General features: G+C 39.3%; 1 protein-coding gene across 1 annotated transcript in view; it reads left to right on the forward strand.

Moving 5' to 3' along the window:
- The window catches only part of sgsm2 (small G protein signaling modulator 2), an 88,961-nt gene extending 78,804 nt beyond the window's left edge, over positions 1-10,157 (forward strand). Inside the window, exons 18-24 of the mRNA XM_078246888.1 lie at positions 514-900; positions 1,067-1,191; positions 1,554-1,636; positions 3,496-3,605; positions 3,989-4,085; positions 7,186-7,353; positions 7,869-10,157. Coding sequence (XP_078103014.1) covers positions 514-900; positions 1,067-1,191; positions 1,554-1,636; positions 3,496-3,605; positions 3,989-4,085; positions 7,186-7,353; positions 7,869-7,957 — 1,059 coding nt within the window. The 3' untranslated portion in view covers positions 7,958-10,157. The remainder of the gene's footprint in view (positions 1-513; positions 901-1,066; positions 1,192-1,553; positions 1,637-3,495; positions 3,606-3,988; positions 4,086-7,185; positions 7,354-7,868) is intronic.
- Positions 10,158-15,471: the final 5,314 nt, after the last annotated feature.

A 15,471-nucleotide genomic window follows, 5' to 3' on the forward strand; every position in this document is an offset into this window, starting at 1 on the left:
TTAATTGTATACTATTGCATTTCTAAACATTTGCATATTTCATTGTTCTAAAAACTGCATCTTTGCTTGATACATGTCTTCATTACACACTGTGCCTTACATTTCACATAGCCGTAACAACCAAACAACCAACTAGCCTATAACGCATACTACATTATTACAACTTCACAATCTTACCATAACAGAAGTTATCTCAGGAGACTTTTCATATAGAGCAGGTCTAGATAACTCTACAGTTTACAGAGACCCAACATTCCCCCATGAGCAAGCATTTGGCAAGACAGTGGCGAGGAAAGAAACCTCGAACAGAATCTGGCTCCAGGCAGGCGGCCATCTGTCTCGTCCGGTTGGCCAGTAACATTTGCAGAAGACAGAACCACTGACTGAGAAATCAAAAGTCATGATTTCAGTGATGAAATCATAATGATCCATATGATATGACTCATGATCCCACACCCTGCACCATTGCCCTTCGCTGGCCTCTATTACTTATAAAGTTCCATTCTTCTTCAGGTGTTTATGTCGGTGGATGAGCCGGATGCAGGGAGCCAGGAGACCCCCAGTGGAGAGGACAGTACCCCCACCATGACCACCCTGGTTCCCTCTGCAGCCCTCCCCCCAGAGGAGCGACCTCTGGTGGAGTTTGACTCCCCTGACTCGGGTCTCCCTTCCTCCAGAAACTACTCAGTGACCTCTGCTCATTCCCAGATCCTGTCCAGCATAGACGACGGTCAGAGCACGGAGGAGGAAGGGGGGGGCGGGGAGGAGGGCAGGACTTCGGATGTGCTGGGGCGGCGTCAGGACTCTCTGACTGAGGACAGGCTGTGCAGTCAGCTGGACAAACTAGTGACCAATGGAGCAGCTGCGGAGGCGATATCACCTTCACTCTCCTCATATACGGTATGTATAGTATATGGATATGTCTGGTTATATATTATTAACTCTGACTGAGCAATTGTGCAACAAATGGCAAAATCATGACTTAAAGGCTTAAAAGACTAACCAAAAAACTTGAATTTACACTTAGTCACCTACTAATGTTAACAACAATGTTTCCTTTGTGCAGATCGAGCTGTTGGACACAGTCGCCCTCAACCTCCACAGGATAGACAAAGATGTGCAGCGCTGCGACCGCAACTATTATTACTTCACCACGGCCAACCTGGAGAAACTACGCAACATCATGTGCAGGTATGTAGAAGAAGTATTTAGATCCTTCAAATTAAAGCTGCTATACAATATTTTTTTATATGAAATCAAATAACTGTGTAATCTCAAAGGTCGCTTGTAGTAACAAACCCAAAGAGAAATATCACCCGACTCACCTGACATTTTTCTTTTAAATGTACTGGAGTAGATGTATTACAGTAAGTGGATGAAAATGGACAGTATCAAATAAAAGTATGTTAAAATTTGCACTTAAGTACAGGACTTGAGTAGCTGTACTGAGTCCCATCCAGTAACTGTAAAACACGCACATATACATCACATCTGGTGAGCTGAATGTGATATGTTTGCTCTCGTTTGTCTTGGTGTCTCCTTCTTGCCTGCAGCTATGTGTGGGAGCATTTAGAGATGGGCTACGTTCAGGGCATGTGTGACCTGCTCGCGCCGCTCATGGTCATCCTGGATGATGGTGAGAAGAAAGACTCATCTTATACTTTAAATCTCCTGGCGGTGGTGTTAGAATGTATATAGATCAGCTCAGTTAAATTGAACAGTCTGGTGAGGGTAGACATGAAACGATCTGTTTTGTAAGGTTGTTTCACCCAAACCTTGTCGCAGCAAATAGATTCATTTATACGGTGGCCGACAGGGGCAAACGCCCTGCAACTTAAGAAAACAAGTTCATCAATTTGACAACACATGTGCAGCATTCAGCAAACGCGCTGCAAAATGCACACAACACAACCAAATACATAAACACGCTGCAAATAAAAAACGATGCAAAAAGAAAAGCACGCAAACCCCGAAAAAAGAAGCGATGCAAAAAAAGAAAAACAACTTCATTCATTTGACAACACATGCGCAGCATTCAGCAAACACGCTGCAAATATACACAACACAACCAAATAGATAAACGCGCTGCAAATATGACATGATGCAAAAAGAAAAGCACACAAACCCAGAAAACAAATGCAACAAAAAAAGGCAGCATCCAGATTACACAACGGAAGTTCTCCAGACCTCTAGAGGGAGCAGATAGTGGAACAGCTGGATTTTTCGAGAGAGAGAGAGAGAGAGAGAGAGAGAGAGAGAGGGAGAGAGAGAGAGAGAGAGAGAGAGAGAGAGAGAGAGCGCAACTGCATAGACTGTAAATATTAAGTCTATGTTTGAGATATGTTTTCTCTCGTTTGGTGGGTGTGTCTCGGCTCAGGTCACAGGTGATACTCAATCAGCAGAGACGTCTGTAAACTCGTGGTAATAAAACATTTAAAACTGCATCAGCGTTTAACGTTGACGTTTGTTTAAGCCATATTACATGAGAGTGTTTAATTTCGAGGTCCGAAAGGCGCATCACTGAAGTATAGGCCTCCTCAAGTGTAATATTGTGATTATACAACAACGGTTACCAACAAAATAAGTGATCAATCTGTATTCATATTGTGGAGTGATTCGCTCTTGAAATACAAAAAAACTGACAGGATTTCTAGTCCCTCCCTGTTTAGTAAACCAGCCAATTTACCGTGGGATTTATCAAACTGAATAAATCCCGCTCGCACATATAAACACAAAACTGCTTTGCTAACTCCAACGTGTTGTAAGTAAGACATCTGCTAAAAAAGTTATTGTATTCATTAACATGATTGCCGTAGTGTTTAGTTCACAAACATCCAACACACCAAAGTACAAACACATAGCGGACCAGACGTGAGCTTTTATTTTGAAAAGCCGAAGCTCGGGGACGGCACCAGCCGGGAGCATAGACTGTATATTATTAATATATTATGTTATTAATAATAATAATAATAATAATATGAATTTAATATACAGTCTATGGAGTTCTCCAGGCTGCAGCCATACCCGACTCTAATAAAAAGGCAGAGTGCTCTCCCCCCGTGGGGTCAAATCCAGCTGTTCCACTAGCTGCTTCCTCTAGAGGTCTGGAGAACTTCCGTTGTGTAATCTGGATGCTGCGTTTTTTTGTTGCATTTGTTGTCAGGGTTTGTGTGCTTTTCTTTTTGCATCAATTTTTATTTGCAGCGTGTTTATCTATTTGGTTGTGTTGTGTATATTTGCAGCGCATTTGCTGAATGTTGCTCATGTGTTGTCAAATTAATGAAGTTGTTTTCTTAATTTGCTTGTGTTTTGTCTATTTGCGTGTGTTTTCTTAAGTTGCAGGTCGTTTGCCCCTGTCGGCCACCGTACATTTATCATTTAAATTTGTGAATGTGATGGGAGCATTTAAGTGCTGTCCTGGCTACATGACCCTATGTTTTTCCTTTGTGTGTGTGTGTGTGTGTGTGTGTGTGTGTGTGTGTGTGTGTGTGTCAGAGTGCCTGGCATACAGCTGTTTCACTCAGCTAATGAAGAGGATGAGTCAGAACTTCCCTAATGGCGGAGCCATGGACACAAACTTCGCCAACATGAGGTCACTGATCCAGGTGACGAATAACTCTTACTGTGTGTGTGTGTGTGTGTGTGTGTGTGTGTGTGAGAGAGAGAGAGTGTATAAGAGAGTGTGTCACTTATACTAAAACTAAGTGGCAACCTCTGGTGTTGAAAAATGGAGCCAAGCTGGAAGTACCCACTTCAGGCTGGCTTTAAAAGGGAGTCAATCCCCATAGACCCCCATGTCAAAATTCCCAATTTTACAGCGGAATTAAACATGTTTACAGCCTGGTACAAAAAACAGTGTTGGTCTCTATAGCATTTTAGCTCTTCAGAAACCTATGGGTGACGTCACAGAGATTTTGTCCATATTTTATACATTTTACTCTGTGACTAAAACCCATTGACGTTACCCCTGCTCTTACTCTGATGTCAGATCCTGGACTCTGAGCTGTTTGAACTGATGCAGCAGAATGGAGATTACACTCACTTCTACTTCTGTTACCGCTGGTTCCTGCTGGACTTCAAGAGAGGTGAACAGCACATTTTTTACTCTCAATGACTGACCTGTAATCCCCAACTCATTGATTGGTGTGCTTTAAAGCTGCATTGAGTCATTTTGACCACTGGGGGGCCGAAAGACTCATAATCACACACACACACACAGTTAGCAGTGTTTGCGGATGGGAAGCTGGCAGGTGTTCTTGTCCTTGTCGTACTCCACTAGACACTCCTAGTGGTGGGTGAGGCATTGGCACAGTGGGGGTCACAACATGCGGCATGCTCTCGGCTTCAGTTCATGACTGGCAGGAGCAGTGATAGAAAGTAACATTACTCAAGTACTGTACTTAAGTATCATGTTTTAGGTATTTGTACTTGAGTATTTCTATTTCGAGCTACTTTATACTTTTACTCCACTACATGTATTTGACAGCTGTAGTTACTAGTTACTTTGCAGATTCAGATTAAGTAACACAAAATAAAATTAAAATGAGAATAATGATGTGTTATAATAGATTAAGCAACCTGGCAGTATATAGAATTAGCCCCACATTTACCAGCTGCAACATTAAAATGATCCTTACACATAAATGCACCTATAATTAGTTTATTATTATTAGTTTATAATTAATCTATTATGCTCAAATATGCCATTCTGCATAATGACTTTTGGTAGTTAAGACTCTATTTAGACTCTAATACTTTTGTACTTTTACTTAAATGCAGGACTTTTACTTGTAACAGAGTATTTCTGCACTGCTGTATTGCTATTTGTACTTGAGTACAAGACCTGAGAACTTCTCCCAACACTGAGCAGCAGAAAAGAAGTGCTTAGCAGCAAAACCATCTGCAGCGTAAATGGGTGGAAACCCCTTACAAAAATGTAGTAGAATAAATGCAAGACGTGTCATTACTACCATTTCAGGAAGTGATTCAATTGCTACATACTGTGTGTATATATATATATATATATATATATATATATATACACAGTGGTGTGAAAAAGTGTTTGCCCCCTTCCTCATTTCCTGTTCCTTTGCATGTTTGTCACACTTAAGTGTTTCGGAACATCAAACCAATTTAAACAATAGTCAAGGACAACACAAGTAAACACAAAATGCAATTTGTAAATGAAGGTGTTAATTATTAAAAGGTGAAAAAAAATCCAAACCATCATGGCCCTGTGTGAAAAAGTGATTGCCCCCTAAACCTAATAACTGGTTGGGCCACCCTTAGCAGCAACAACTGCAACCAAGCGTTTGCGATAACGTGCAATGAGGCTTTTACAGCGTCCTGGAGGAATTTTGGCCCACTCATCTTTGCAGAATTGTCCTAAGTCAGTTACATTAGAGGGTTTTCGAGCATGAACGGCCTTTTCAAGGTCATACCACAACATCTCAATAGGATTCAGGTCAGGACTTTGGCTAGGCCACTCCAAAGTCTTCATTTAGTTTTTCTTCAGCCATTCGGTGGTGGACTTGCTGGTGTGTTTAGGATCATTGTCCTGCTGCAGAACCCAAGTTCGTTTCAGCTTGAGTACACGAACAGATGGTCGGACATTCTCCTTCAGGATCTCTTGGTAGACAGCAGAATTCATAGTTCCTTTTATCACGGCAAGTCTTCCAGGTCCTGAAGCAGCAAAACAGCCCCAGACCATCACACTACCACCACCATATTTTACAGTTGGTATAATGTTCTTTTTTATGAAATGCAGTGTTCCTTCTACGCCAGATATACTTGGACACACACCTTCCAAAGAGTTCCACTTTTGTCTCATCGGTCCACAGAATGTTGTCCCAAAAGTCTTGGGGATCATCAAGATGTGTTCTGGAGAAATTGAGACAAGCTTTGATGTTCTTTTTGCTCAGCAGTGGTTTTCTCCTTGGAACTCTGCCATGCAGGCCATTTTTGCCCAGTCTTTTCCTGATGGTGGAGGCATGAGCGCTGACCTTAACTGAGGCAAGTGAGGCCTGCAGTTCTTTGGGACGTTGTTGTGGGGTCTTTTGTGACCTCTTGGATGAGTCGTCGCTGCGCTCTTGGGGTAATTTTGGGCGGCCGGCCACTCCTGGGAAGGTTCACCACTGTTCCATGTCTTCGCCATTTGTGGATAATGGCTCTCACTGTGGTTCGCTGGATTCCCAAAGCTTTGGAAATGGCTTTATAACCCTTTCCAGACTGATAGATCTCAATTACTTTCTTTCTCAATTGTTCCTGAATTTCTTTGGGTCTCGGCATGATGTGTAGCTTTTAAGGATCTTCTGGTGGACCTTACTGTGTCAAGCAGCTCCTATTTAAGTGATGCCTTGATTGTGAACAGGTGTGGCAATAATCAGGCCTGGGTGTGGCTAGAGAAATTGAACTCAGGTGTGGACAACCACAGTTATAGTATGTTTTAACAAGGGGGGCAATCACTTTTTCACACAGGGCCATGATGGTTTGGATTTTTTTTCTCCTTTAATAATAAACACCTTCATTTACAAATTGCATTTTGTGTTTACTTGTGTTGTCCTTGACTTTTGTTTAAATTGGTTTGATGTTCCGAAACACTTAAGTGTGACAAACATGCAAAGGAACAGGAAATGAGGAAGGGGGCAAACACTTTTTCACACCACTGTATATATATATATATATATATATATATGTACATCCTCGTGAAGTCTATCATTCAACAGAGGTGATACCATGGTAACAATGTCCTCATGATGTTACAGATTCAACACCTTTGTGACATGTCTCTTCCTCTCATTTCGCTTCCTCTCAGCTGCACCATATCTAATCTTTCTAATTCAAAATGCAAGCCATTCAAGACAAGACAAGACAACTCACACCATGCAATAAAAAGCATGCTTTGCTAGTCTTCCTTACACAACGAATAAAAAAAGGAGAATAATACAATAAAGCTAAAACAACAATAACAGAGTTGTAATAAATTGTAAAAACTTAAACTATTTAAAAAACTACTACTGATAAAAGCAAGAATGCCTTAAAGTCAGGTATCTCGGTGATAAAAATGACCAACGTCTAAAACGTCTAACACTTTTATCAGGACCGCGGGAACATGGCAAGGGGCAAGACATTGAGTCAAATATGCTGACAATGAAAATGTGTTTTTGCGTGTGCGTGTGTGTGCAGAGCTCCTGTACGAGGATGTGTTTGCAGTGTGGGAGGTGATCTGGGTGGCTCCCAGGATTTCCTCACAGCACTTTGTCCTCTTTCTGGCCTTGGCCCTGGTCACAGTCTACCGTGAGATCATCGTGGACAACAACATGGACTTCACTGACATCATTAAGTTCTTCAATGGTAAGAGACATACACACACACACACACACACACAGTATAGTGTGTGCTGTATTTACAGTTTGTGGATTGCTTATTTCCTCACTATCCTGTCATGAGTCAGACTTCAGTCCCATCAGAGTGTATACTTAACCACGTCTACGCTGAACATCTATCATCCTAAAGGCACCTGTATGCTTCAAACAAAGGTCATACAAAGTGTCGTTCAACCCCGTCTAAAGGCAAAAGTGTTTATACCTGTTCTAAACAACCACACTCGAAGTTGGGCTGTTAAGCCTGCGGCCATATTGAAGACGTGGGTGTTCAGGCAGTTGTAAATTATAGTGTGTAGAGTGTGGTCTAGACCTAATCTGTTGAGTGTCCTGAGATCATTATATTATTATTATTATTATTATTATTATTATTATATCATTAGATTATTATAATTTGACACTATAAATAAAATTCAATTGAACTGAGGTGATGTGTAATGTTAATATTTCTGTAGTTGCCTCTCTCATAGTGTGTCTGATCCACAGAGATGGCTGAGCGTCATGATGTCCAACATATCTTGAAGATAGCGCGTGAGCTGGTGCACAAAGTCCAGTCTCTGATGGACAACAAGTGACTATAGAGGAAGAGAAGGAGGAATGGGAGGATGCAGAGGGAGAGTGTCCGACTACAGGACACTCAGCTCTTCCTCTCATCCCTCAGAGAGTGGTTCCAGGCCTTCACCTATCCAGAGCAGGTCCAGGGAGTACAGGTCTCCTCCCTGCCCAGATGAAGGCCCTGGGAGTGTGCCAGGAGTGCTGCTGGAGCGGCCTGGCTCCGGAGTGGCTGAGCTCCGGAGCGGCCTGGCTCCGGAGCTCGGCCTCGATCTGTTTACATTTACCTTCACATGGAATGCCCATGGTGTCCGTACAGACATGTAGATTTGTCTGCATGCTTGTGAGTTTGATCACACTGTGAACACATTCTTGAGTCTCCCCAGTCCTATAGAGGTTTTGTGCGTGCATTCAAACTAGGGATGCACCGATCCAACTTTTTCAGTCCCAATACCCATACCGATGCCTGGGCTTTGTGTATCTGTCGATACCCGATACCGATCCGATACCGTTGTTGAATTAATAATAAACTGAATACCTTCCACCTTATACCTTCCTTCCACCATGTGGAAGAGACTAAAGGCACCAGACTTTCCTAACTAAGACAAAATAACATAGATGTAATGTATTGAATTCTTATTTATTTGTACACTCAACTCTTCCAGCATGCGACACACGTGCGAAAAAACTGGCTCCGATCCCCGATCCAGCTATTTTGTCAATATCGGGACCGATATCCGATCTTAATATCGGATCGGTGCACCCCTAATTAAAACACACACACACACACACACACACACACATTCACACACTCTGAAACAACATTGGTTCTATCAATACTTCAGTTTTCTAACGTGTCACTCCTTTCCTAACTCTGAACCGAACATTTTGGATGCTTGTCTGGAAGGCTTCAGCTTTCTCAGTGTTTGACAGATTATTCCATGAAATGCCAGTGGAGGCCACAAGGAGTGCAGGATTTACATACAACATTGTCAGAGGAGCCACAAAGTTTTCATTAGTGACCAAATGGACTGTGCCAACTACCTTTTCGTGAGTGTTTTCTACAACAAGCAAGTGTGTTTTTACCCCCCTTTTTCTTTATGTCCAGGAGTTCATTACCACACAAATGTTGCCTTTATCAGTAACAGCCCAAGGTACTTAGTTGCACTTTTTGGGAGGATTTCCTTCATGGTGCCTGTGAAAGCCTCACCAGAGTTGGTGGGGGCCAGAGGCGCCACGAGAGGCCAAACTGTCGAGAAACTCTGGATGAATTGCAGCCAATTTTCCTGAGCATGTTAGTCAGTGGTTAATGCATGTTTAATCCTTGTTCCAAGACAGAAGACACATAGCATCAGAGCACAACAGTAAAGACAAAAGCACACAGGCCTTACTCCTTATTTTAATATAAAACATGTGCATCTCTATTTAGTAGTACCATGGGTTTTGTTCAGGGACATAGCTACCACTGGGGATGCTGAGGTCATGGTTTTCGTAATATTTTATTTTTAGAGATTATTTTTTGGGCATTTATTTATAGGACAGCTGAAGATATTAAAAGGGAGAGAGAATGACATGCAGCAAAGGGCCACAGGTCGGAGTTGAACTCGCTGCCGCTGCGTCGAGGAGTAAACCTCTATATATGGGCGCACGCTCCACCAGGTGAGCTACCCAGGCGCCTGCTTTGGTAATATTTCTGGGAATTTGGGGTGTTTAATGACCGGAGGATAAATTAACATTCTATGATAAAGACACATTACAACATGTCAGGTTTTTAAATTTAAATTAATATCTTAAAAGTAACTGTTTTAAAGGGATTTAATATTATCCAACAGCTTTTAGACCATTATGTTAGAAAATGCAAATTTACAACTTTTAAACGTAATTTTAAAGAAATGTTGTGAAGAGTCTGTGGCTGGTCAAAGATTTCTTAGATGGATTGAGTTGCACTGGAGGGGAATTTGGACTCCTGACCTCAGTATTTCTAAAACCCTGTTTCAGTTAGCTTCTGCAAAGTTGGCTGAAGTTTCAAAGGCCACTGAGCTGAGAAACACTGACTCAAGGATACATTTGTCTAATAAGTTGAGTATTATAAATTTGTGGCTGGTAAGAAGTAGACACAACAGGCTGAGAGAAAGAATGTATAAGAAAGTGAAAAATGACACATGATTAAGAAACACCTTTGAGAATGGAAAGAAAGTAACATGTATTGAGTATATTTACCTGTATCTACGACTTATTCTAGATTCTAGATTTGTGTTGTTATTGTCAACAAATCCAATGAAAAGACCAAACCTTTGGCCTCATGCCCATTGGTTCCTACTAAAGAAAAACAGAGTATCAAAAACATAGCTTTTTTTAAAGGCTAAGTAATTTACTAAAACAACTGGCCCCTTTAGTTTTTAAGCAAGCTTTATATGAACAAGAGTAAATAGTGAATTTGTTGGGGACTATTTTCAGTGGTGGATTAATATGCATGTGATGCTGTTCTTAGTATTAAAACAGCAGGTTTTCCTCTGATTTTACAATTATTCTTTTGTGGGAATATGTCACCCTTCTTCCTGGATTTCTTGAAACGGACTTATACTTTTCTGATATTCTTTCATATTTGTTAGATAATGTAACACTAGAGTAATTTCTCTTAAAAGTACCTTAATTAGTATCTTAAAATTAGTATCTTACAGAATGGTTTGATTCTCTGTCTTTAAGCTGAGGTTATTACTGCTTCAGTGGCAAGGAATAAGATATAAGGCTACACACACAACACTTGTTAGTAGGATACATTTATTGTTGGTTTTGGTCTTTTCATGGGATTTGTTGACAATAGAAAAAAATATAACTATTACCAGCTTTGTGCTTTACATTAATCCATGTCTTTCTTCGGAACTAGAGACAAACATGCTCACTGCTCTAAAGCATCATGAAGACTTTTTATTGCATTCAGCACTATACTGTCAGGAAATGTGGTTGCAATTGTCCATGTGGAACCTCATTCTCCCCCTGCCTAAAGTCTAGCGTCTGAAAATAAAACATGCTTGGACTGGGTTGGTCTAAATAACAAATCTGTGGTCTGAGAAGAAGCAGATTCCAACGCCAAACTTTCTCTAGTGTTCATTGAATCAGTATTAGGTTGGTGCTGGCTTCGCAGCACAGAGAACATTCATGTTTGTATCTGAGAGGATTTGGGACATTTTTGATACTGTTTCCAATCCCCCTTCATCAGTGTGACCCTTTATCTCCACCCTCCTCGTCTCCTCAAAACGTCCAACCGAGCTGCATATGATTGGTCATCCAGCGTGGACCTGCACCTGTGATTCAAGTGCCAAGAGTCTTCCCCAATCCTGAAGTGTACTGTAGTCATCCAGCTCTCCGATTTACTAGTTTGATCCAAGGAACGGGCGGTGGTGTAGATGTACCTCGTTACATCCTCTCAACTCTACCACCCTGCCGCAATGGCGACGGACGAGGGTCGCTGGGGGAACAGGGGCCCGTAGCAGAGCTTTTTCTTCCAATCAGGACATTGTGTACCAAAGCCTTGAAACAGCCCCCTCTGTGGCATGACAACAACGTGCAATTTCATACTGCATGTTAAAGACTGACTGTTTACTATGTGTGTAAAATATTTTTGAAAATGGTGATCTTGGATTATTTAACTACTGTGCAATTTCTGTCGTTTGAGAAAATCCTTCAAAGTCTATATTGCTGTTAATACGAACCGAAAGCCCAATATTTCTATGAAGACAGTAAGAACATATATATATATATATAAAACTTATTTTGAGATCTATTTTTTATGTTGGTTTTAGCAGCACTAGTTGAAGGTGTATATTGTGCAGAAATGCAGAATGTTTGCAGACTATGTTACACGTTGACTGTTAAGTGTTTTTTCCTCAATGTTGTGCACTGACTTCAAGATTTCAAATTTCTATTTATTTAAAGAGCCAATGATTGCATTGCCGAATATGTATTGGGAAGGATGTATCATTTGCCTTGAATGTAATGTATTATTAAAGAAGAGGTTGTTCTGTAGTTCTGCTCTCTTTCCTTTAACCTTTGATGCTACACAAAACATGTTCGATGACTGTAGATGTTCCTTCTCTTGTTCTTCTTAAAGACATGAACAGACTAGTTTGTAGCTGCTAATCAATATTTTGTATATGCACAATAGATCAAATGACTGTGTGTGATGTGAAGGGAGCCAACATAGCAGTTCCCTCAGCTAGACAGAGCTTTTTAGAATCTTTCAGCTGGTTTTGATTTTTCAGTCTACAACGTTACTCTTTTGGTTCAGTCTTACTGGTCAGCAGCAGCTGTTTTAAGCAAAAAAACAAGCTCTAAAAGTCCGCTGCCTGGTGGTGTAGTGAACACAGTGGAGCAGTAGCAGCTTAAGAGCCAGATATTAAAAGTGAAAGTCAAAATATAGTATGTTGTTAAAAGTCATAAAAAAAGTCACAGTATAGTATATAGAAAAAAAGTCATTGTATAGCATGTCCAAAAAAGTGCTAAAAAAGTCATAGTATAGAATGTTAAAAAATCATAGTACAGTATATCTAAAAAAAAGTCATAGTTTAGAATGTCAAAAACAGTGATACAAAGTCATAGTATGACAAAAAAGTCATAGTTTAGTTTGTCAAAAAAGTGATCAAAAATTCATAATATAGTATGTTGAAAAAAGTTTTTAAAAAAATCACAGCATAGTACATCAAAAAATACTAGTCATGTCGAAAACAGTGGTAAAAAAGTCATAGTATAGTATGTCAAAATTTGTGATAAAAAGTTATAGTATAGTATGACAAAAAAGGTCATAGTATAGTATGAAGAAAAAAGTGCTAAAAAAGTCATAGTATAGAATGTTTAAAAAAATCATAGTACACTATATCAAAGAAAAAAAAAAAAGTCATAGTATAGTATTTCAAAAATAGTGATATACTATGCTGTGACTGTTTTCAACATACTTTATCTGGTGGAAAAGTGGTTCAGTAGTTAGCACCACACCAGCAAGTAGGCACTGTAGACTCTGACCCAGGTTCAGTTCCCAGGCTGGCTGCTTTTGTGTGGAGTTTGCGTGTTCTTCCAGACTTTCTCTGGCATACTATATAATGACTTTTTTCGACATACTATACTATAACTTTTTTCAACATGCCATACTATGACTATTTTTCGACATACTATACATTGACTTTGTTATCACTTATTTCGACTTTTGTATCACTTTTTACTACATTCTATAACTTTTTTCGACATACTATACTATGACTGTTTAGCAGTTTTTTCGACATGCTATATTACTATGACTATTTTTGACATATACTACGACTTTTTTAGCACTTTTTCGACATACTATAGTATGACTTTTTGTCATATTATACCATGACTTTTTTAATCACTTTTTTTCCATTTTTTTTAATCAAAAAAGTCATAGTATAGTATGTCAAAGAAAGTCATAGTATAGAAAATGCTACAAAAAAATGGCCAGCCCGATTTGGGAATCAAACCTGGGCCAAAAACCAGCTAGTTGGAGCGGTGTTAACCACTAAGCCCATCTTCCACCAATGAAACATGTTGAAAACAGTCATAGTAGAGCATGTCGATAAAAAAAGTGATTTAAAAAAAAGTCATAGTATGTTGAAAAAAGTCATAGTATGTTGAAAAGAATGACAGTATAGTATTTCAAAGAAAGCCTGGAAGAATATGCAAACTCCACACAGAAACAGCCAGCTCAGACTTGAACCTAGGTCAGAGTCTGCAGTGCTTAGTTGCCAGTGTTCGTAAGAGTGGTACTAACCACTGAGCCACTCTTCCACCAAATAAATATGTTGAAAACAGCCACGGGATGGTATGTCGAAAAAAGCCATTAAAAAGTCAAAGAATAGTATGTTGAAATAGTCAAAGTATAGTAGGTCCAAAAAAAGTGCTAAAAAAGTCATAGTATAGTATGGCAGAGAAAGTCTGGAAGAAGATGCAAACTCTACACAAAACCAGAGACCAGTTACCAGCCTGCCAGTTGGAGCATTTTTAACCACTAAGCCACTCTGCCACCAATCAATACTTTGAAAACAGTCATAGTATGTCAAAGACATTAAAAAGTCATAGTATGTTATGTTGAAAAAAAAGTCAAAGTATAATGTATCATCACTTTTTCGACATACAATACTATGACTTTTTGTTAACATTCTATACTATGACTTTTTTAGCACTTTTTTTCAAAATGCTATACTATGACTTTTTTTTAGCACTTTTTGTGGTCATACTATACTTTGATTATTTCAACATACAATGGACCTTTTTTCACAGCAGACATTTTGTCTTGTCATAGTAGGAAAAGCACAGCTGAAATTGATAACCTTAATAATGGCTCAATTCCATCAAGTGTCCCAGTGAGCTATCTCAGTGAGTCAGCATGAACAATACCAGGGCCTCTCCTAAGTGGAATGCAGCCATCATTAATGGTTTTGAACACACCTGTGCTTTTCCTACTATGACATGTCAACTATGTCTGCCGTGGAAAAAAGGTCTATACTATTACTTTTTAAAGGCTTTTTTCAACATGAGTGGCTCAGTGGTTGGCACCACTCCTACAAGCACCAAGCAAATAGGCATTGCAGAAACCAAGTTCAATTCCCAGGCTGGGCAGGCTGTTTTTGTGTGGAGTTTGTATGTTCTCTGGCATACTATACTATGACTTTTTTTTAGCACTTTTTGTGGTCATACTATACTATGACTTTTTTATCACTATTTTTGACATACTATGATTTTTTTGATATACTGTGATTTTTTAACTTATTACTTTTTTATCATTTTTTTCATTACTTTTTTGAATTTTTTTATCAAAAAATAGTATGTCAGAAAAAGTCAAAGTATCGTATGTTAGAGAAAGTCTGGAAGAATATGCAAACTCTACAAAAATGAATAGGCCAACCTGGGAATTGATCCGGGGTCAGAGACTACAGCTCTGACTTGCTGGGTGGAGCAGTATTAACCACTAAGCCACTCTGCCACCAACATAGAGCGATCATAAAAAGACATTAAAAAGTCATAGTACAGTATTTCAAAAAAAGTCATAAATAAGTCACATTACAGTATGTTCGAGTTATAAATAAATCATAGTATGTCGAAAAAATGGGATACAAAAATCATAGTATAAAGTATGTTGAAAAAAAGTCATAGTAAAGTATGTCGAAAAAAGTGATAAAAAAAAGTAGTATGTCGAAAAAAAGTAATGTAATGTAAAAAAAAAAAAAGTGATTTAAAAGTCATGGCATGGTATGTCAAAAAGAGTCATAGTATAGTAATGTCGAAAAAAAGTGATAAAGAAGTCATGGTATAGTTAGTATGTCGAAAAAAAGTGATAAAAAGTCATAGGATAGTATATTGAAAAAGGTCATACTAACAATATGCAGAAGTAGTAGGCGACCGAAGAATCGGATCACAATACTGTGAATGCTGCTGAACCCTCGTAGTTCATTTAAGATGTAACTGATTTGATAATGTATGCAAATTCCTTTGAAAATTGTAATTATTCTTTCTCTCTATTATTACT

This window comes from Sander vitreus, chromosome 3 (assembly GCF_031162955.1).
Source record: "Sander vitreus isolate 19-12246 chromosome 3, sanVit1, whole genome shotgun sequence".
Classification (NCBI taxonomy): Eukaryota; Metazoa; Chordata; class Actinopteri; order Perciformes; family Percidae; genus Sander; species Sander vitreus.